A 20,524-nucleotide genomic window follows, 5' to 3' on the forward strand; every position below is an offset into this window, starting at 1 on the left:
AAAGCCAGCATGATGAACTCCTCAGAGAGAACCAGCAGCTCCTTACAGCTTCTCTCAGCTTCCAACAGGCTCCCAACAGCTTCTACCAGCTCCCAACAGCTTTCTCAGTTCCCAACAGCCTCCCTTCTTCTCTTATGCTGCTGGCAACAATCCTCAGTTGAGCCTTCCACACTCAGCATCATGCTTACTCAGTTCAGCTGAGGGTTATAAGTTGACCACCAGTTGTCAGTCCACTACACTGGCAGAACCAGGTATGGTTCCCTAAGGTGTTCTAGCCCTGCAGGAAAGAAGGCTCACGAGAGACAGCCTGGACACAGGAGAGCACCTGAGCTCAACCTCAGTTACAGACCCGGTGTTCACCTCACAGTGTCTCCTGATTTCAATGATGTAGAGAAGTAGAGCCTCCACGTTGGACATTTCCAGTTTTATAAGTGTCTCACTGTGGTTACACACAGAGCTAAAATCATGCTTCACACTAATCCCACTTTGTATGGACTTTCTAAGACAAATATCGGGCCATCCCTGATGACAATGGCCTGGGACAGGAGCTCTGGACATGGCTTTACGTGAAACACAAACCTTATCCTAGATGACACTATGGCCTGGCTTTCCAATGTACTGGTAAATTTGACATTTTTTTCTTTCCTTTGTTGTTAGGGAATCTTGTATTTCTTGAGCTCTCTGTCTGCTTAGGCATTATTCTACTGTATTGCATACTGTCTCCTATAATATGCCCTTGTATACCTCCATGACCTTAGTAAAATCTTATGAAGGTCATTAAAATCTGGGCTATTCTAAAAGGCAATGAAGAGTATTATTTTCTTTAAGCATCAGGTTGGTCTTTACCCTCAGTCTCCAGAGAGAGAACCACCCACCCATCTACCTTCAAGCTCGTATCAGCCAACAGCATGACTCAAACCTCCTCATTTAATCCAAGAAACACTTGGAGGTGTCATTACATGAAGAAAGGACGCCCACATTGGGAAAATAATTATCATCTGATAAATTTCAGATCTCTCCTTTGTATAGTGACATAAAAGTTAAAAACATTGCTGCAGCAAATGTACAAAGACTAATTGTATTAGGATTCATTTTCCTCCTTCTCATGCCCATGAGAAAATATTATTTTCACCACTTAAAGTAACTTCATTCTTATTCTGTATAATTTCTTCCACTATGTACATCACCTACATATACCAAAAAATGGGCACATAGCCGATATTAAGACATCAAGGTACTAATAATATTACAGCTTCTTTCAAAGAAAAAGGGCTCCATTTTCTTTATTTTCTGGCTCAGGCAAGAGGCTGGTCCGTTGCAGCTCTTGAAGAGCTGATTAAGTCCACGCCCGAGCACCGTCCTTATCAGGCCCCCTCAGACCTGCCCTGTGTGCCTGGCACCCGCCACCGCACAGCGAGGACGGACCTGTGCCCAGAGCCCAGGACCTCGCTCAGAGGAGCCCGTCCGCAGGGTGAGACGGAGCCGACCGCCTCCTCACGGGCACAGGCTGCTTCTGAGCTCAGCGGCCGTCTCCTGCCCTGGGCGGCTCCCTGGGGGCCCTGCTGGCAGCTGCCCCTCCGGAATGTGAGTAACTCTTCTGCTGCGCTTCCGCCCACGCGTCCCTGTGTGGTGACTCCTCGTCGGAGAGACCTGGGACCACAGCACTTGGTGCAGAGAAGCATGAGTATGTGGGGATCAGGGGAGGGCAGAGGGGTCCAGACTGCCAGCATTTACTCTGGGTTCCTGAGGCCATGAGGGAAGAAAGCAGCTTCCTACCTGTATTTGTTAATAGAATTGCTGGACCCTGTGGCTTTTTCCAAGTGGCATTGTTTATTTTTTTATTTTGAGTTTAGAAAAGATGGAGTAAGAGCACACTGACTCCTCCTCCAAGCCCCTGCACCTATGTGTTCTGTCCAGGACTAAGTTTCCCCTTGTCCTGCAGGAGAGTGACCACAGGGGACCGGCCTGGACCATGGCTGTGACGGAGCGAGGACAGGGCCCGACCTCACCCTGAGCCGCCGGGATGCAGCGCCGGGCCCCGAGCTTCAGGCCCCTCCTGCTCTGGCTCCTGCTGCCCTGGCCAGGCGCAGGTGAGTGAGGAGGAGCGGGCGGGCTGGACCCCGCTGCGCTCCCCGTGCACAGAGGCCTCAGCCTGCGCTGCCCCCGAGGTCTGGGCCTCCGCCGGGCGCCCTCTCCGCCCTCCTTCCCTCCCTGTCTCCTCACTTTTCAGGACGGAATGCTGCAGTGCCTCACACTTGTTTTTTATTAATACAGTACAAATTAACATGTTTAAATAATCTTTTTTAAAGTAATTTTCAGTTTTGCACCTCACCTTTTCTTTTTGTATATTTTAAATTTATATTTTATTTTCCCATGGGTGCAGTACATTATAACCACAAACCTCCTGGATGATCAGTCCATGTACACAACACACCTTTATTCTCTCCTTTCTCTCCTTCCCTGCCCAATTGCACAGCCCTATTTCCATATTTTTCCATTTGAATTCTGTTCTGAAAACCTTGTCTGAAGTTGACTCTGGACACTGCATGCATCTCCCTAAGGTCATGCGCTGACCCTGCTGGCACCCAGAGTAGACCTGTGCCTAGGGCCGAGTAGTTTGAGGTTGGCTTGCTGTTGTTCCTCAAGTATCTTGAGGTTTCTCATGAGGCTGTTTACCTGGACCTGCTTTCTTTTCTAATATGAGCATTAACTGTGAGGAATTTTCCTCTTTTCACATTGTTGCAGAGGACTCGCTGAGTTGAATATTATTATCATTCACTTCTACAGTTTCTTAAACTTTTTTTTATTTTGTCTGTGATTTATAGGTTGTTTAGAAGTACGTTGTTAATGTTCTTTTAATTTTAGAGAGAGTAGTGAATGAGAAACAAACAAACAAAAAAATAGAACAATAGCAGCATACCAGTATCATAAACATAAACAAATCAAAGCAAGAACATTCAAAGTGATACAGGGTCTAAAACACAAAATAATATGAATCAACAGTGGTCGTTACATTACATATCGCTATCCTCAACTACATTGCTCAGATTACCAGATGTAAGAATGAAAGATTGGTCAAACCATTAAAGAGAATAAGAAAATAATTCTTCAATAAAATATTAGAGATAATACAGAGTTTCACTAGACAAGATAGGAGTTCACCGTTGTAATTCCAGTGCATATTGTTACCTTCCAATCAGCTGCTCAGACCACCAGACAAAATCATGGAAAATCAATCAGAACATAAAATATTGTAAGTGTTAACTGTTCATTTCAATACACCATCAGACATCAGCAACACAGTTATCGTAGCTATTCATATATATATTTATATTTTGCCTTCCTTCTTTCATTAATTTTTTCCCTCTTCCCAAAATTTCTTCTGTCATTGAATTCTGTTTTCATTGCACAGTGGTTGGATAGTATGCATGGGGGATTTCAATTCTTTTATATGTACTAAAGCAGGCTTTCTGGACCAGTGTGTGATCTATTTTGGAAGAAGAATCATGTACTCCTGAAGAGAATATATACTCTGTTGTAGAGGAGTGGGATGCTCTGTATGTATCTATTGAATACATATATTGGAGGATGTGTTTCAGCACTGAAATATTTTTACTGATTTTCTTATTTAATCTTTCTTTGTGCATGTAGGGTGTTAAAATCCTTTACCATGATTGTGTTAATGTTTATTTGGTCTTGAACTTCAGCAGTTTTTGCTTAGTGAAGGTAGATTCTTCAGCATTCTGTGCATATGTGCTGATCAGTGTTATCTTTCCTTGTTGAACTGTTCCATTAACTCACATGTAGTAATCTTCTTTGTCTCTTCTAATCCATTTTAACTTGATATATTGCATGTCTAATATCAGAATTGATGCCCTTGCTTGTTTTCCAGGTCCTGCTACATGGAATGTTGTTTTCCATCCTTTAATTATTAGTGTATGATATATCTTTGGATGAGGTAAGATTCGTGAATACAAGACATTGTTGGATTTTGTATTTTGATCTAGTCTGCCAGTTTTGTGTCTTTTGATTGGAGAGTTGAGATCATTCATTCTGAGGGTTTTACTAAGCTGTGCTGGTTGTTTGCTACCATTGTTGGTATTTACTACCTTTGTCGGTTGGTATATCATTTGTTTTACTTTCCTGCTGTTTTGTGATGACCTCTCTAGTTCCTTCTGTGTTTTAGGTATGTCCGATCTGTGGTTTCTGTCAGGAATAGTGTTTTCTCTAGAGTGCTTTAGCGCTCTTATGTCTTCTGAGCTGTCTTTTTCATGAAATGCCATAGTTTTCAATCTATTTTGAACTAGAGATTTGCTGGAGAAGTTAATCTGAGTTTGAAGTTATTTGCTTTTAAGGCTTGAAATACTTCTCTCCAAGCTCCTCTAGTCTGCAGGTTTTGCAGTGTACTGTGATCCTAATTGGGTTATCTTTATATGTAACTTTTTTTGTTTTCATCTGGCTTCCTTTAAAATTGTGTTTTTCTGAATGACATCTGTGAATTTAATGAAGATTTGCCCTGGTAAACTTTACCTTTCATCATAATTGTTTGGAGTTCTATAAGCATCACTTACTTGAATCTTAAATCTGTTCTTATATTTGGTAAATTTTCTTCCATAATTTATATGTGTGTTGGTAAATACATGTGTGCAATCTTCTAGATTTTCTGTAACTCCAATTAGCCTTAGATTATTTTCATGTTGTCATCTGGTACTTGCTGAATAGGCTTCTCTTGTGCTCTCATTTTCTTTGTGGATTTTTGGGCTTTTTATTGTAATTGACTATTTTGTCCTCCATATCAGATACTCTGTCTTCACACTGGTCATTTCTGGAATGGGTGAATATTATGCTTTTTTTTTTTTTTTTCAGATCTTGCTTTCTGACTTCTTGTTGAGGATTCCATACCCTTGTTGAAACTGTCATTCAAATTTTGCACTGTAATGGTTAGCCCGTCCACTTTTCCTTATTCCCTCCACTTCACTGTGGGCACATGGAGTGTATTTGCTGTAAACTTGTGGTTCATTTTCTCTTTTCATATCTTCTAAGAAGTACACACAGATTTCTCCTATCTGGTAACTGTTTTCATCTCCTTTTGTGACCCTTTGCCCCACCTTAGGGGAGCTGAAGAGGGGTTAGGAGATCTTCTATTTCCCTATTCCCCATTTTCCTACTTGTATTGGTATTTATTTAAAAAAAAAAAAAATATATATATATAAATTGTATATGTCCCCCTCTTTCTACTCCTCCACTTTTTGGGGGGCAGATGTTACTAGAAAAGTAAGGAGAATGTGTGGCTATGTGGAGCTTTTTAGTAGGAGGTTGCCTCCCCATAAATAATTTTCAGCTTTGTTTGTGCAGTTCTAGTATTTATTATGTCTGTTATTTACTTTAAGTGGTTTTGATTCTGTCCGAAGTTTTGTCACAAGAACTGCTCCAATTTATAGCAGCATCCACAGATTCAATCTTAGAACATTTCTATATGATAGTCCTTACAGTTACTCTTCTGCCTTGTCTATTCTCTAGACAAGGGACAGAACCTAGTCACCTGCTGGATAAGAGCCAGTGAAAGCACAAATATGAAGTTTATCCATGTAATACACTCATGAAACCATAAAAGAATATAATATCATGTTACCAAATAACTCAAGAGATGTAAGGAACTTAACCCAACAAGATGTCTGATGGGAACACAGATGAGATATTCCAACATGCCATTGCACATGTGATTCCTAACTAGCTTCTTTGCCCAATTCCAGTCTGAATGTTCACACCCCAGTTACACATACGACCCCTCCACTGCAAAGCTGGAGTTAACTCAGATTCAGGACCTCTTTCTGCCAGGATGCAGGCATCTTTGCAGAGTCTTATCCAGTCTGAGTTCTTGGGTAAGGACTCTCTCCATCCTTTTCCCTTGGTGTGGTGGTGGCTATAAGAATCAGGTCCAAATTGTCGGTGGCTGAACCAAGGTGTAGAATCCACAGTTATGGAGTTGGCCAGGTAATAGCTCACAGGTCTGAGCATTCTGATGGAGACACAGATGTTAACTTTCTAAAATGTTCTACTCTCTGCTTAGAAAAACATTAGTTTTAATGTTTTCACATTTAGTTGTCTTATATGATTATATGACACTGAGTAATATATGCTTTAAAGCAATAAAATGTTTGAAACTATTTTGAAATAGTCATTTTATGTTCCATTATTATGTATTATGTGATAAGGTATTAAAGCACTCGCTTATTGAGAGCCCTTCCCAGTCCTCATCACAACCCAAGATTTGAAATCCCATGAACAGTTACTGGAATTCTAGCAAGTTAATTTTAATCTACTACTTCCAGTGCAACCCATGGGGAGAGTAAAGACACTAAGGCATATCTGTAGTTACAGGGAGCCGAGGATCTTAAGTCCAGCCAAATGATGGCCATTTGGAACAAAGACCTCGACCCAAGCCTGAACCCAGGTTTTATTCATTCATGAAGACAGGAGTGGCTTGAGGCTGAGTGACTGTGAGAACTGTGGGAAGTAGGTGAGTGCCATGAGCTGGGCTAGGCAGGAGGCCTGAAATCACCTCTGCAAACGCAGAGAGAAGGATCTGCAGAAAGAGTAATCTGCGTGACACAATTGCAGTAGTACCTAATGTTTTGGGGTTGGTGCTTTAGCTCTGATGAGTAATCTTTGAAGCCCCAGGAAGTCATAGCCTCTATCCCAAGGCTGGACCCCAGCAGACCACGACAGTGTGGAGCATTGGCTCACACATCCCCCTCATCCTGTCTTGCTCAAGGGAGCAACAGGGGGCTGGGGAATCACGCCTGCCATCTCCAGAGATTCCCATCAGTACCTTGGCTAGACCAATATGCATTGCTTAAACCCAGCTGAAGGGTAAGGAAAAACCCTAGCCAGCTCTGTACACATCAATACATGGAAATAGGGTCAGCCTCAGCCAAAATGGAGACAAGCTCCTCCTTCAAGAAGAGTCACCTAGGTGGTCCTCCACACTCACTGATTCAAATTCTTCATCTGAAAATAATAATGGTCTCAAAAACTCAGGGTGTTAAGGTTTAATACACAGCTTCATATGAATTTGAATTACAACCCTAGGCAAACTGGAAAAATTAAGTAAGCTTAAGGTCCTATGACTACTTCACATTTAGCTTAAAGCCCTGTGATCTCCTAGGCTAAATGTGAACCTGCACCTCCTACTTTAGCTCTGCTCATCAACTGTCCAAGCTCATCAGGTTAGATGACCTGATGTCTTTCCTCTGCTCTTAGAAAGCAACTACCGTGCCCTCCATGCCTTCTACAATGACTCTGCCCTCTTCTTGATCACCTCCAGGGCAGTTCCAAGTGAAGGGACCAGGGTCACCAGTCACTGCCCGGGTGGGAGAAGCGGCTGTGCTTCCCTGCCACCTCAGCCCACCCGAGGATGCTCAGGACATGGAGATCAGATGGTACCGAGACCACCAATCGGTACTGGTGCACGAGTACAGGGATTCTCGGGACCACACGGAGCAACAGAGTCCCGAGTACCAAGGGAGGACAGAGCTCCTAAGAGAGAACATCACCCAAGGCCAGGTGGCCCTGAGAATCCATCCCATATACCTTGAAGATGAAGGGGAGTACAGCTGTGTCTTTGTAAGATACACACAGCTCAGCCAAGCACAGGTTGAGCTGCATGTCACAGGTAAGCACTGAAAATAATGAATTGATATACTTTTTTAAATTCAACCAGGACTCAATTGTACATACGGAAAAGTGTGGCTGGGTCTTTATAAACACCATAATTGAATGCCAGGTGTTAGAGTTCAAATTCATCTAATTTGCCTTTGTAGCATGATTTATTGTTTAATAGAAATAGATTCCTATCATTTATCTTTGCGAACATAGTTGCTGAAGGGCAGGTTAGATCATGGAATCCAGTGTGTTCTCACTCCAAGCGTCTCAGAACACATGTCAGTCTAGGGATTTCCTTCTCACTTGCTAGAGCCAGAAGGAGGCGCACAGGGACAGGAAGGACTGGGCGGCCCACTCTCAAACGCCGGGTTTCTCAACCTCACTTCCTTACATCCTGGCTGTGCTCTTTACCATCACATGTGCTCCTGCCTGCTCTTCCTCTGTCACCCTCTGGACTCAGATTTCTGCAGAAGGGTCAGAGTCTACTCCTATAGACTGAAGAATCCAGGACAGAAGCCAAAGCGTCTGCACTAGAAGAAGCCATGAGATGACATCCAAGCTGAATGTGAAGACTGCAGCTCCTCTGAGATTCAGAAGTCACTTCATCCTTCCTCATTTCCTCTTTCTGCTCTCCAAATTACAGGTTGCCTTACGGTAGATTCTAGGTACAAGCGAGGGTGGAGAATGTCTGAACAGATTCAGTTAAACTTCTAAACTTCTCAAGCTGACACAATCAATCAAGCACTGCATTACCTCTCTCCAATCTCTGTGGCCCTGGGACCCAGGTCAGCCCCTCTCTGGATTAGGAGGCCCCCGTCTTCTATAAGGTAACACACATGCCCTGCACGTGCCCTCTGCATGCAGAGGAGCAGCACTTGCCTGATGCACTTGCCCAGGGGCCTGCAGGGCTGGCTGAGCCTGACTGTGCTCCTCCCCCACCCAGCCTCACCTTCTGGTGAGATCTTCACTCTCCTGTGGGGACACCTGGGGAGACCCCAAAACATCCATTCCTAGAGGCGCTGCAATTATTCTCTAGCATGTGTGCAACTGTGTCCAGTAAACGTTTACTTATGTAAATAAAAACCTCATAAGTGGCTTTGAATCTGAAGCCAGCTCCTCCTTGTGTCTCCTGGCCCAGTCCTTCATTCCTCTGCAGCAGCTTAACTTGTCCTGTCCCAAGACTTCTCTTTTGGCACAGAGCGATTCCACACTGCACAGGAATCAGCTTACCCTGAGCTCCACTTTATTCCCGCATACTGAGCAGTGTGCACTTCCCATCCTGAAGCTCCTGGCTAGACACCAGCTGTCTTGCCTGCCCTGGAGTTTGTTCTGACACCAGCAGTGTTTCCCTGACCACCTGCTGGGATCTCTGTTTGGATCTCATGGGTCCAACAGGAGAGGTTTTCAGAGGCATCACCTCCCTGGGTTCCAGAATGGAATAAGGCAGAGGTGGTGTGTGTTTATCCTATGCACATCACACACAACAGAATTTTAAATGAAGATGAAGCCAGTGTCAAGCTTCCTAATTTCCACTGCTTACATCTACCAGATATCATGTGCTTTAACCCTACTCGCTTTATGGAGCCAGAGAAATCTCAGCCTGTCCAGGAGGTTCAGTTGGTTTTCTCATGTTCCCTGAGCAGTGAGATCCTGTGAAACCTTGGTTTGCAAGCATAATGTGTTCGAGAAGCACTCTTGTAATCCAGAGCACTTGTGTATCAAACAAATGCTGTGTAAGAAATAATGGAAGCCCGGATGATTTGTTCCACAACCCAAAAATATTCATAAAAAGTTATTTCAATTCTGTAACAAAATTTAAAGTAGTAAATAAATACAAAATATTTTTAAAATGAAGAAATTTACCTGCCATGAGCTTTGAAATCCTTCATGGCTGGTGTGAGGGAGACAAGAGAGAGGAGGGTCACTGAGTAGAACAGTTTTCACTGTCACTAATGGAATCACTGCTGTCTACTGACTCCGTGGATTCTTTTCTTCTTTATGCAGCTTTCACAGGAATCCTGTCCACTGGCATTTGCTTTTGCCTCCTTTTCAGCATTGTGCTGAAATGTGACAGGGCACTGTTTATCAATAGATTCATTGCTCATACTGTTACACCCTCATTCTGGTGTTGATTTGCAAGAAAATTTTGCATTTTCTCACATTTGACACATCTTTCTAATCTCATTTGAAGTGTGCAATTCCTTCACCCTTTTTCCTCCTCCTCTGCGGACAAAATCTCTTCCAAAACCTGTTTCTTTTGGGAGAGGATCACCCACACTCCCAGGAGATGGAGTAAAACAGTCTGGGCAGTGGGGGTGGTGCATTAGCTCAGCAGTGGTCATGTGACATCCAACATCAAATACCACTCTTATTGCCAGACATCCCTTGATTATCAAAGTAAAGTTTATTAGAAATGTTTGATCCTCTTGTGGATCACTCACAAAACAAGTTACTTGCAATCCCAGCTTTAACTATATTCGGAATTTGTGCCCCTGTAACTAAGTTTGCAGATGTAAATTTTTACACTGTCCCTGAGGTTCAAAATTAAAATAATAAAAAATCACAAATAAGTTCTGTAGGATCCAAATGTTTTTGCATAGAAAGACAGGTTCCCAAATTCACTGGTGTCTTCTTCCTATGTTCTCCAGGAAATTGTCTGTTTTTAATGCTGTGTGAAAGATTTCATTTTTCTTTTGCATTTTCTCTTATGATACAGTAGAAAAAATTATGTCGCACATTATCCAAATTTCATCCTTCCTCATCATGAACACATCTCAGAGGACACCTGAACCCCTGGGCTGATTGCTCAGAGCTGAACCTCATGGACCCTCTCAGGAGCTGTGCTTTCCTAGCTGTGTGGCCGCTGGCCCTCATTTCTTTAGTCTGCCCCATCCTCCTGGAGGAGCAAAGTGAGGCCCAGGTCAGGAATCTGTTCCCTCTGGAGATGCAGTCTCTGCAGTGACCCAGAGCCTCTCGCTGCCCCCTCCACCGTTTCCCTTCAAGGAGTCCCTGTGCTGCCCTCAGCAGGGCTGCTCTCCTCCAGAGCTCAGAGCTGCAGCTTCCCCTCTTGCTCCTGGCTGCATTTTCCTCTCCCCACCTCCTTACCCGAGACCGGTCCTGTGGACAGACACAGCATGGGAGCAGGTGAGGCATCTGCTGTGTGCACCGCCCTGCTGCATGCTGGGCTTCGTCCTGACCCAGTGCTGCTGTGAGAGCAAGAAGCAAAGAGCCTGGGGTGGGAGAGTGGGTGGACACTGTGAGGTCTGCACGTCCTTCATTCTGAGCTCCAGCTCCCCTCAGTGAAGCCGTCCTGTCCACTTTGTGGAGGACCGCAAGCCAGCCCTGGGGAGAGGGGAGAAACCCCGGGGGAGTGGATCAGTGCCTCCGCCTAGTGGTCCCTGGCCAAAGAGTGCTCAGGGCACGTCCAGCACGTGGCTTGCATGGGCATCTTAAGTGCAGTCATACGTACAAGGTACCCTGGGCCTATGCAGTGCTTAGCTGCAGGCGTGCGCACAGATAGGACGTGCATTGAAATGTGCCCCCCAATATGGTGTTTTAGCTGTCTGTTGCCCTGAACATTGAAACTGAATGGATACGGAGTGAAATGGAACAGCTTTTAGTTTCTACAATCATGTTGTATGTGCTTCACACACACACAATGCTGGTGTCTGATGGACTGGACCACGGGGACAGGACTGTCCCCATCACAAGTTCCTGTGGAGGGTTCTGCTGCAGATCAAGAAGAGCTAAGTGAATGCTGTGGGATCAGCTATATTTTACACAGAAAACCACGGGATGCTGTGTGATCTGCAGCTCTCAGCTCCAACTGGATGGGCAGAGTGTTTCAGTATCCACTTCAGGAGTCATGAGATTGAAGGATAAATATAGCCCGCAACCGAAAGGAGGAAAGGGAAATAAAAGATATGGAACAGCTTGGTATTGCATATTTTTCCCAGTGTTGCTGTTAATTTGATTTATTTAAGCCATTGTGCAGGGAAATACTTTATGTCCAGCTTTTCTGTAATTCAGTTTTCACAAATGTAGACCTGAGATTCATAGAGAGGTTCATTAGTAAGCACCAGCTGACTGGCCCATCTGACATGTTTGTAAACTCACAAAGAAGCATCACTTACCCCCCCCCGATTCCTCCAGCCTCAGGTGCAACTCCTAACATCCACATTCAGCCTGCGCACACAGGGAGCCTTACGCTGACCTGCTCGTCCTCGGGGTGGTACCCAGACCCCGAGCTCCAGTGGAGGGACCCACAAGGACGATCTCTGTCACCTGACTCTGTGAAGATGTCTGTACGAGGAGACGGCCTGATCCACGTGGAAAGCTCCGTCACAGTGGAGGAAAGCTCAAGAGCAGATGTGTCCTGTGCAGTCCAGAACCCTGTGCTCAGAGAGGAGAAGGAGGTGCATCTCTCACTGGCAGGTGAGTTCCTCAGAGCCCTCATCCTGCGATGTCAGTGCTGAGGAGGGAGGTGGGCTCGCAGTGACCCCTGATGGAAAGACTGGAAGAGTGGTCCAGCTCATCCATTTCCAAGTCTTATTTGGAAAGTCAGGTAAATATGCCTGTCTTGCTCTTTCTTTTATGTAGTAAACCACTATTTCATTTCATAAGAAATGATATCATAGATAAGGAAAACATTTGTGTGTAACAGTATTTTGAAGAATATGTTGAAGTTCATGCCAAACTTGTCAAATGACTTTCACCAAGGGAGACCCCTGCATAATAATGAGTATATTCTTCCTTGTGTCACATCAAGCCGAAGTCCTGGCGTTGCCATCTGCTGGCCCTGTGACACTGGGCAAGCACGGGCCACTGTCTGTCCAGACCGCTGTTAAACAGCAATAACCCCGCTGTCTGTGTCGTTAGACCGTCGTGAGCAGTGACTCACGTCAGGCATCCGAGGGCGGAGAAGAGCTGCACGCCGCAGTCTGCGCTGTGCTCCGTCCGCAGTGACCGCTCCCAGGAGTCCCGTGTGGCTCCGATGCTCCCTGCAGCTTCCGTGACTGCTCTCCTCAGTCTCGGAGGAACTGCGGAGCCTGTGGACTCGCTGCGCACTCCCTGTGCATTTGTCCTCTCCCCAGCCTCAGCTTTTGCCCCTTTCTCTCCTTCTCCGCCATCTCCCGCCCCACACAGCACCGACGCCCATGGCGCTGACTGCGGGGCTCCTTCTGTCTCCTCACAGGAGCAGTTCCTGCTGGTCCCTGACACCTGCGCCCTTTCCAGGAGCCGCGCCAGCTCAGCACACACTAAGCTCCTCTCTAAGTTCATGTTTATTCTGAATTGTATATTTTTGTATCCCCAAGTGGAGTATAAACTGTTGCAGATATTGCATTCTAATTCTTAAATATCCCCACTATAGGTAAATAAATTAATACCAAATATATATTGCCAAACTGATATAGAAATTAATGTCTGGAAGAATTAGTAGAAAAATGTCCTTTTTGTGATTTAGTTTCATAACTTACACACATTAAATGTAGGTAAAGAGAGAGCTTTTGAAGTAGGAATTATAAAGAGAAAATTATGTATCAGAGGAGGAAGTTTCTAATGAGAACGTTAGAAAAATAAAAATTGAGGTGATATAGTAGCCTTGATTGTGTAGTTAGACTTTTGTACCAATAGAAGATTGCCAAATATTTTGGAGAGAATGAACAGTTGGAGCTAAGAAACATAATGATCATGAATCCTAGTGCCAGAAGACCCCTGAAACCTGTATGGTCCAGCACAATGTAAATAAAGAATGCATCTTCATATTTATATAATTTGAACCAATTATGAATAAGTGATTAAACAGCATGTTGTAGTCAGGGTTTTCAAAGAAAACAATACAGGACACATAATGTATATTATTATTTTATAATAGTCACCCAAAGAATCATATAGAAAAGAATGTAGGAAATCTGTCCATACACTAAACACCGAAAGAATCCATCTGAGGCCCTGGATCCTATGACAATGTGCTGCATGAGTCCAGCTGATGAAGACCTAGAGCCCATGACAATGTCTGATGGAAGTCTATTTCACGGATTTGCACTGGGAAGGCCTAAAAGTCATTGGTGGAACCTAGAAATTCCAGACCAGGGGGCTGACGGATCTGTGTTAGCAGACTGAGGGATTTGCACTGGAACCAGGAAGTAACACTCCAAGTTAGGACCAAAGCTCCCCACCAAAGTACCACAGCCATTCTCAATGAGAACGATGTCCTGAGGTCCTCCAACAATGAGAACAGCCGAGTTCATATCAGGAAAGCCGGCATGACAAGCTGCTCCAGGAGAAACAACAGCACCAGGAGAACCAACAGCTCCCTAACGGCACTTGTACTTCGGTTCTCCTTTTTATTTTGTTGGCACCAATCCTCAGGGCCTTCTGCATCTAGCATTGTGCTGGTTTAGTTCAGGTGTGCGTTACAAGTTGACCACCAGTTGATAATCCACCACACAGCAATTGTCTGATTTGTTTATTCATATGTAAGCATTTTTTAAAAATTATGGATGGAAGATCATTGTTGAATGAAAATGTCCTTATTTCTCCTCTAAGGTTACATTAGTATATAGATAGAAACTATCATCATAGACAGTCAGTTTTTCAAATTTAAGTCTTGCACAGTCACACCTTCAGATGAACCTTGCTGGGAGCTGGAGCTGCCCTTCAGGCGTGGACTTGACATCTACATTGTTTATCCTCTGACACGAGTCCACACCCCCGCTTTAACTGTAGCGTGTCCCCACCTGAGTCCTCACATAAGGCTGGGCTCGCAGCTATGGACAGGTGGGAAGAACTGGACAGAGAGGCCCGGGGCAAGTTCCCTTGAAGAGTGAGGGGAAGAGAATCTCCTGCACTCAGTACGCTTGTATTCATGAACACTTCTGCACGTCCCATGTATAAATGTGGGATTCAGCCTGAATGGTAGATGCATGAATATTTGTTGCACTAGCTTCTATATTCCACGTATTGCCATAGCTTCCAAATTATTTAGGGCCTTCCTGGGTATCAGGAGGATCACATCAGTGAGGCAAGGGCACAGGAGACCCTCAGGTCCTGAGTTCCTGAAATTCACAGTGTGGCTGAGGCTCAGAATCTCTGCCCCACTTTCTCCCTGTTGAAACCACCTGATGACTCAAGCCCAGCAGCCAAGTCAGCCGGTGTCCAGCTGGGTCTCAGCAGCTGCTTCCTGTCTTTCAGAGGCCTTGTTCCCCCAGGTCAGCGCCTGGACGGTGGCCCTGGCTGTGCTTCTGGTGCTTCTGGCCGTCACCTTGATGATCACTGGTGTTCTCATCCTGAGATCTAGCAGAGCCCGAGGTAAAGGGGGAACAATGTAGGTTGATTCATCCATGGAGGGATCGAGGGACCATAGTTACATGTAAGTCAAGATCTTAGAACATATTTTTCATTTAAAAGTCAGTGGAGGACCCTGAGGAGGAAGAGTCCCTGGATTTGCACGTTCTTGGATCTCACTGGGGATTTTCAGTGTTTTCCCTCTTCCCGGTCTCCCTTCTCTTGTTTCTTTCTCGACTGACCCTGCTTCCCCTGCAGGCCTGGGTGACCTCGTCCTGGAGGTTTCCCAGTGCCCTCCAGACCCCAGAGTCATGCGTCCCTCACTGTCACATGTCATGGAGCTCAGTGCCCAGGACAGTGGGGGTCCAGGTGTCCTTTACTGCTGCTACTAGTGGCCGGCTCAGTGTCCAGCTCAGGGCTGGCTTATATACAAATATCAGTTAAATGGAAGAGTGGTTCTGAGCTATATATTTTTCTTTATTGAGAAAATTAAATTCTGTTCTTTGCATGAATTATGGAATAAGTGTCAAATGGCAGGCAATTTTCACAAAATCTCCGATTTTTATAATTAATCTTTTTTTTCCTCTTTTTTTTGAGACAAGGTTTCACTATGCAGTTCAGGCTGGCCTTGAACTCGCTTTGTAGTCTAGGCTGGCCTTGAACTCTAAAGGAGCCTCCTGTCTCAGCCTCCCAAATGCTGGGATTACAGGTGTGAGACTGGCAATTAGTTTTTATTTGAGTTGACATCACGTTGAATGGGATCTCAGGCTTTGCTGGCTCCTCTGGGAGAGCTATGCCCAGGTGAGCAGCTGTGGCCAGGAGCTGCATTATGTAGCTGCCATGGACACCAGCCAGACACCACCTGAGTTCAGGAGAATGGAGAGGCGTGAAGGTCCTAAGAGAGATCAGGCTATTGAGCCCCCATCAGGTGGCCTACATGAGGAAGGACAGTGGCAGACCATGAACAGGATGAAAATGACCTCAATTTTGCTCTCATATAGCAAAGGTCATTGCCGTTCCCTGTGGGAGCCTTTGCCTGCTCCACCTTTAGTGTCTTCACAGGAGGTGAAAGGAGTGAGCAGACCTGGACGGAAGGGTGAGGGGCTCACGGGCTGCACACGTGGACACTAAACTCTCCAGAAGGAGGGGGTCTCGGGAGGTCGAAGCAGAGATCTAATGAGGTTGCTTCCTGCCAAGACCTTGTGGGGTTCTGACCACTCTACGAACCGATGCTAAAGCACATACAGCTAGGAGAATGGTCAGCCTTAGCCAAATATTTAGTGCAAAGGTTTTTGTCAAAACATTTATTATATGAATTAGATAATCTAGGAAATATACTAGTTTATCATTTAGTTAAGGTACTTTAAAAGTAGTCCTTCTAAGGACACTTACTTTCATTTGTTGCCAAGATACATAAAGAGATCAGTTATTTAGTAAGACTGAGGGCCAAGGACAGGGAAACCCCATTGGTCCTAATTCTGCTGTCCCGCACCTGCCACCCTGGGGGTTGAATAAGCATCAGGCTCAGATTAGTACGCAGCCTGGCCTTGCTGAACAGTGCACAGGTTTGAAACACTTTAAGGTGAGGATCATAAATTTGCCTGGTTATTCTGGAAACACTAGGAGATAGGGATTACATTTTAATGCAAAGTTTAAAATTCTGATGGCTGGACTTGGCCATCCAAGATGCATCCTTCACTGAGCTGAGGTAGATTAAGCTACACTCTTCCTTTGGTCTGACTCATAACCTTATTCATACACCAGATCCTCTCATCATGTGCTAGGCTAACTCCTAAATGCATGATGAAGAACTGAGAATCCTCAAACTTACTTTTATAAGTAATCTTTTTTTGTCTTTTTAATTTTTTTTTGAGACAAGATTTCACTCTGCAGTTGAGGCTGCCTTTTGGTGGTTCCAGAAATCAAACTCACAACCTTGTGCTTGACAGGCAGAGGCTGTGCCGTGAAGCTACATCCCAGGCCCTCCTCAAACTTATTTTAGAAAAATTCTTTGAATGTTCTGAGGAGAACATATTGGTTAATATTTACTGCTCACCTATTTTCTCATATGTGGAGTTGATCACGGCCAAGATTTTAAAAAGCGAGGAGACCCTATTAATATTCAAAATTTCCAATGAGCACAATGATACACACCATATATTTCTCACTTTGAGCTCTAATTGCTTTGCTCAGAAAACGGCAGTCCATCTCTGTGTCCACCATGCTGTACTGTCAAGTCTCGGGCTTAAAGGTCCCTTTTGTCACAACGGATAAATTCTGGGAGGGGATGCATTTATCGTGGGACAGGGAGGAAACTTTGTGTCCTGTACTTTGGTAAAACAAGAGCATGGTGATACTTCAGAGGCAATGTCTGAATCTTTAAAATCAAATAACAGTCCACACCTCATGCACTTTTACAGGTGTAAGATAAACGAAACCACACATATAATCCTCCCTAACTATATCATGGTTCACTTATTGCAGCTTCACTGTATCATGGATTTTTAAAAAGAACGTATCTAATCTGTATCGTGGAGTTTTTGTTATATTGCAGGATTTTGTGGTATATAGGTATTTATATGATATTTATAATTTTACTTATTTTTGCCAAAAATTTAAAACAATATAAAAATATAAAAATGTTACTTCAAACCTATTAAAAGATACTAACTCAAAATAAAATACAGTAGGTATTTCATCAGCGGATGAATAGCATACCGTACACAATGGAAATGCTATACGACACTGTTGCTTGCTCAAGTTTGCTGACATGAGATTGTACACGGCACACTATTGGCTGATGGAATGGAAGGCAACCAATCACAGCACTGCGTTCCGTACCCTGGGCGCTGGTGGCTCGGTGACTGCAGCATCGGTCTGTTTGCTCCGTGCCCATACATTCAGCATCTCCTCTTGTCCACTTCATATGGATGTCTGAGTATTGTGCATAGTGTAGCTGTGTAGTGTTGTGTTTTTGTGAAACTTCCCTAAAAGTTTGAATTTATTTCAAGCCCTACGATGTTGCTAAAATTATGTAGGTTTAAGAGTGTAGAAAATGTTTAAAAACATACGAAGTGTTTATAATAGTGTAGGAAAGATTAAGAGGAGAGTAGGACAAGTTTATAGTAGTGTGGGAAGGGTTTATAAAGCCTTAAATATATATATAAATAACAAAATAATATATTGCTGCTACTTTGAAGATTTTCATCTATCGTGAGGGTCTCTGGAATGTAACTCCCAAGACAGGTGAGGGAATCACTGTAACTGAATGTCTCTTTTTGAACTGAAACAGTGTATAGAGACAATTAAAATATCTTCCTACTAGGTTTTACAAAATAATTGTGCTGATAGCAAGGGGAAAGCTGTGAGGTGTATATGGGGGGAAAAAGCCACATTATTAAAACTACATGAGGACTGGGAGTCAGGGGTTTACATATCATGTTGGACAAAGACCAGTGGCTTTTTCTTCATGAAGTAATTGACAGCCTGTTGTCTGATTTGTGATGAAAAGAACAAGCCATGTAACTGATATCTCAAGATAGATGTGAATTCTATGCTTCTGAAGTAAGTTCAGAGCTAGTGTTATAAAAAGTGCTGTGGATCAGAGTCATTACAGGGCTCCTTGCGAAAACAGTGAGGGCTGCGCTAGAGGTCGGGAGGCAGCGGGAATGGATCTGAGCTCAGACCGACAAAGGGGTTTGAAGGTAAAGGAGAAAACCAGCAGGAACAAGGCAGGAGCAGCCCGCAGCAGGCAGAGCTCTGGTTCCATCAGAGGAGACACACATGGGCCAGGGGACTGAACAGGAAAATTAAGCAGATGCTAGAAAATGTAGCATCATATCAGCATGAAAGCAGCTTTGATCAGTTTCAAACAAAATTGCTCAGGCTTCCAAGTTTCAGTCACTCTATGGCTATCACTTTAAGAAAGGTCCTCTTCTCCTAAAATGGGAAACAGAATCCCTAGTAAGTGGAAAAATTACAAGAGAGAATGAGGCAAAGTTTTTCTTAGAGTAGAACATTTTATGAAATGAATAAATGGGTCTAAAACTCTATCCAGCTGTAATTATGCACTCTTTAGTTGGTGGCCTCTGAAGTTTTAAAGTGAGTTTGTTAATCATTATATACATTAAGTACTGGGAAGTCCATTTAATGAGAACAGTCTGAGAGAGAGAGAGAGAGAAAGCCTCTGTGATGTATGTGGTTCTCTTTCATGTTCATTCAGTCAGGCAGTCACTAGCTTCTCTCAAGGTGGAGCAACGTGAGCGGTATCTGTCCTCATTTTCAAGATATGAAGACAAATACAAGATAGGAGGACAACCTGCTCCAGAGGGACAGTGCTGATCTGGGTTTCAGTGACATCTTTGACACTTAGTAACTTCAGTGATCTTTCAAAATACATTAACCTGGGGGAATATATATCTGACTTCTAACATGGTCATGGTGCTGGTGTTTATGACACAAGGTTACACTCAGGACTGAGCAGTAAAACATCTCAGCACTGTGACTCAGAGAAGGTTCTGTATTCTTGGTAATAATTGTGCAGCAAGTGGTCCTAGAAAAGAGACAGTTCTTGTCTTGGCTACTTTTCTCTCATTGGTAAAACAAAGTACCTGACACCCAGAATTAAGGAAGAAAAGTTTTATTTTGCTCACACAGTTTGTGGAGGTTTCAGTACATACTTCAGCTGGCTCCAAGGCAGACTGGCACATGGCAGAGGGCAACAGTTCATGGCAACAGAAAACAGCAGAAGCAACAAGAGCAAAAGGGGAGGAGCGCTCAAGCAAGTGTCTTTTCTTGCCTTATAATATATGTAGGCTATACCCCAGGGCGGTATAGCACTCACACCCATAATTTCAGCATTGTGCTAAAATCAATCACAAACCCTAGAAGTCTGCTCCCATGACTGCATGAGGCTTTGGGGTAACATCTACACACAAACCTTAACAATTCTATACCTACATCTAGATCCCATAAAATTAAAATTGATCTATGATATCTAAGTAGGATTCATCTAGTTTGTTTCATGAAAGAAAAATTCACCAATTGAAATAAAGCACCATCAGACTGAACATTGTCTTCCAACAACCTTGTGGAAATTAAAAAGACTCAACCTGCATGAACTTCTACCTAATTTTAATATATTGTAAATTACCAGTATCACATGGCTATAAATCATGGACTTATACATGTAGAGTAACAAAATCTTTATTTTATTATTACAGCCTTATGTTAACTGTAATTTCCTAATTTCTCTTGCTGTTTGCTCTTCAGATGCACTCTCAAAGAAATATGGTATTAGTTTAGCATTTTATATTTAAATAGGTCACTTTCTATCAGGAAGCTAAAACATGAGCTCATGAAATTGTTAAGGTGTCTTTGCCCAGGAAACACTCTGGGCTAACTCTTTGACCCTGGGGGAAGGTCAGTATGCTCCTGTTTCCAGCATAGCCCAGGGTCAGAGGCAATCGCAATTCAGTATCAAACAGTAGTTATGTGGTCTGGGATTCTTTCACTATAGTCAGTGCAATGAGGTCAATTTGTTCTTTAAATTCTACATTTTCTTCTGAAATGA

The 20,524-nt window shown here is 43.8% G+C and overlaps 1 protein-coding gene across 4 annotated transcripts in view; it reads left to right on the top strand.

Moving 5' to 3' along the window:
• The first annotated feature begins 1,406 nt into the window (after positions 1-1,406).
• LOC106146332 (butyrophilin subfamily 3 member A3-like) overlaps positions 1,407-20,524 on the top strand; it is a 24,866-nt gene continuing 5,748 nt past the window's right edge. For 2 of the 4 annotated variants that reach the window (XR_001232490.1, XM_013509763.1), the window contains exons 1-5: positions 1,407-1,584; positions 1,943-2,090; positions 7,328-7,675; positions 11,818-12,099; positions 14,860-14,976. Coding sequence is in view for 3 of the 4 variants with exons in the window: in XM_013509763.1 (XP_013365217.1) it covers positions 2,024-2,090; positions 7,328-7,675; positions 11,818-12,099; positions 14,860-14,976 (814 nt within the window). In the remaining variant the exon portion in view is untranslated. Of the gene's footprint in view, positions 1,685-1,942; positions 2,091-7,327; positions 7,676-11,817; positions 12,100-14,859; positions 14,977-20,524 lie in introns of all 4 variants that reach the window. The other 2 variants (XM_013509764.1, XM_013509765.1) reach the window with 2 other exon arrangements.

This window comes from Chinchilla lanigera, unplaced genomic scaffold (genome assembly GCF_000276665.1).
Source record: "Chinchilla lanigera isolate Chin_1 unplaced genomic scaffold, ChiLan1.0 scaffold00180, whole genome shotgun sequence".
NCBI classification, from domain to species: domain Eukaryota; kingdom Metazoa; phylum Chordata; class Mammalia; order Rodentia; family Chinchillidae; genus Chinchilla; species Chinchilla lanigera.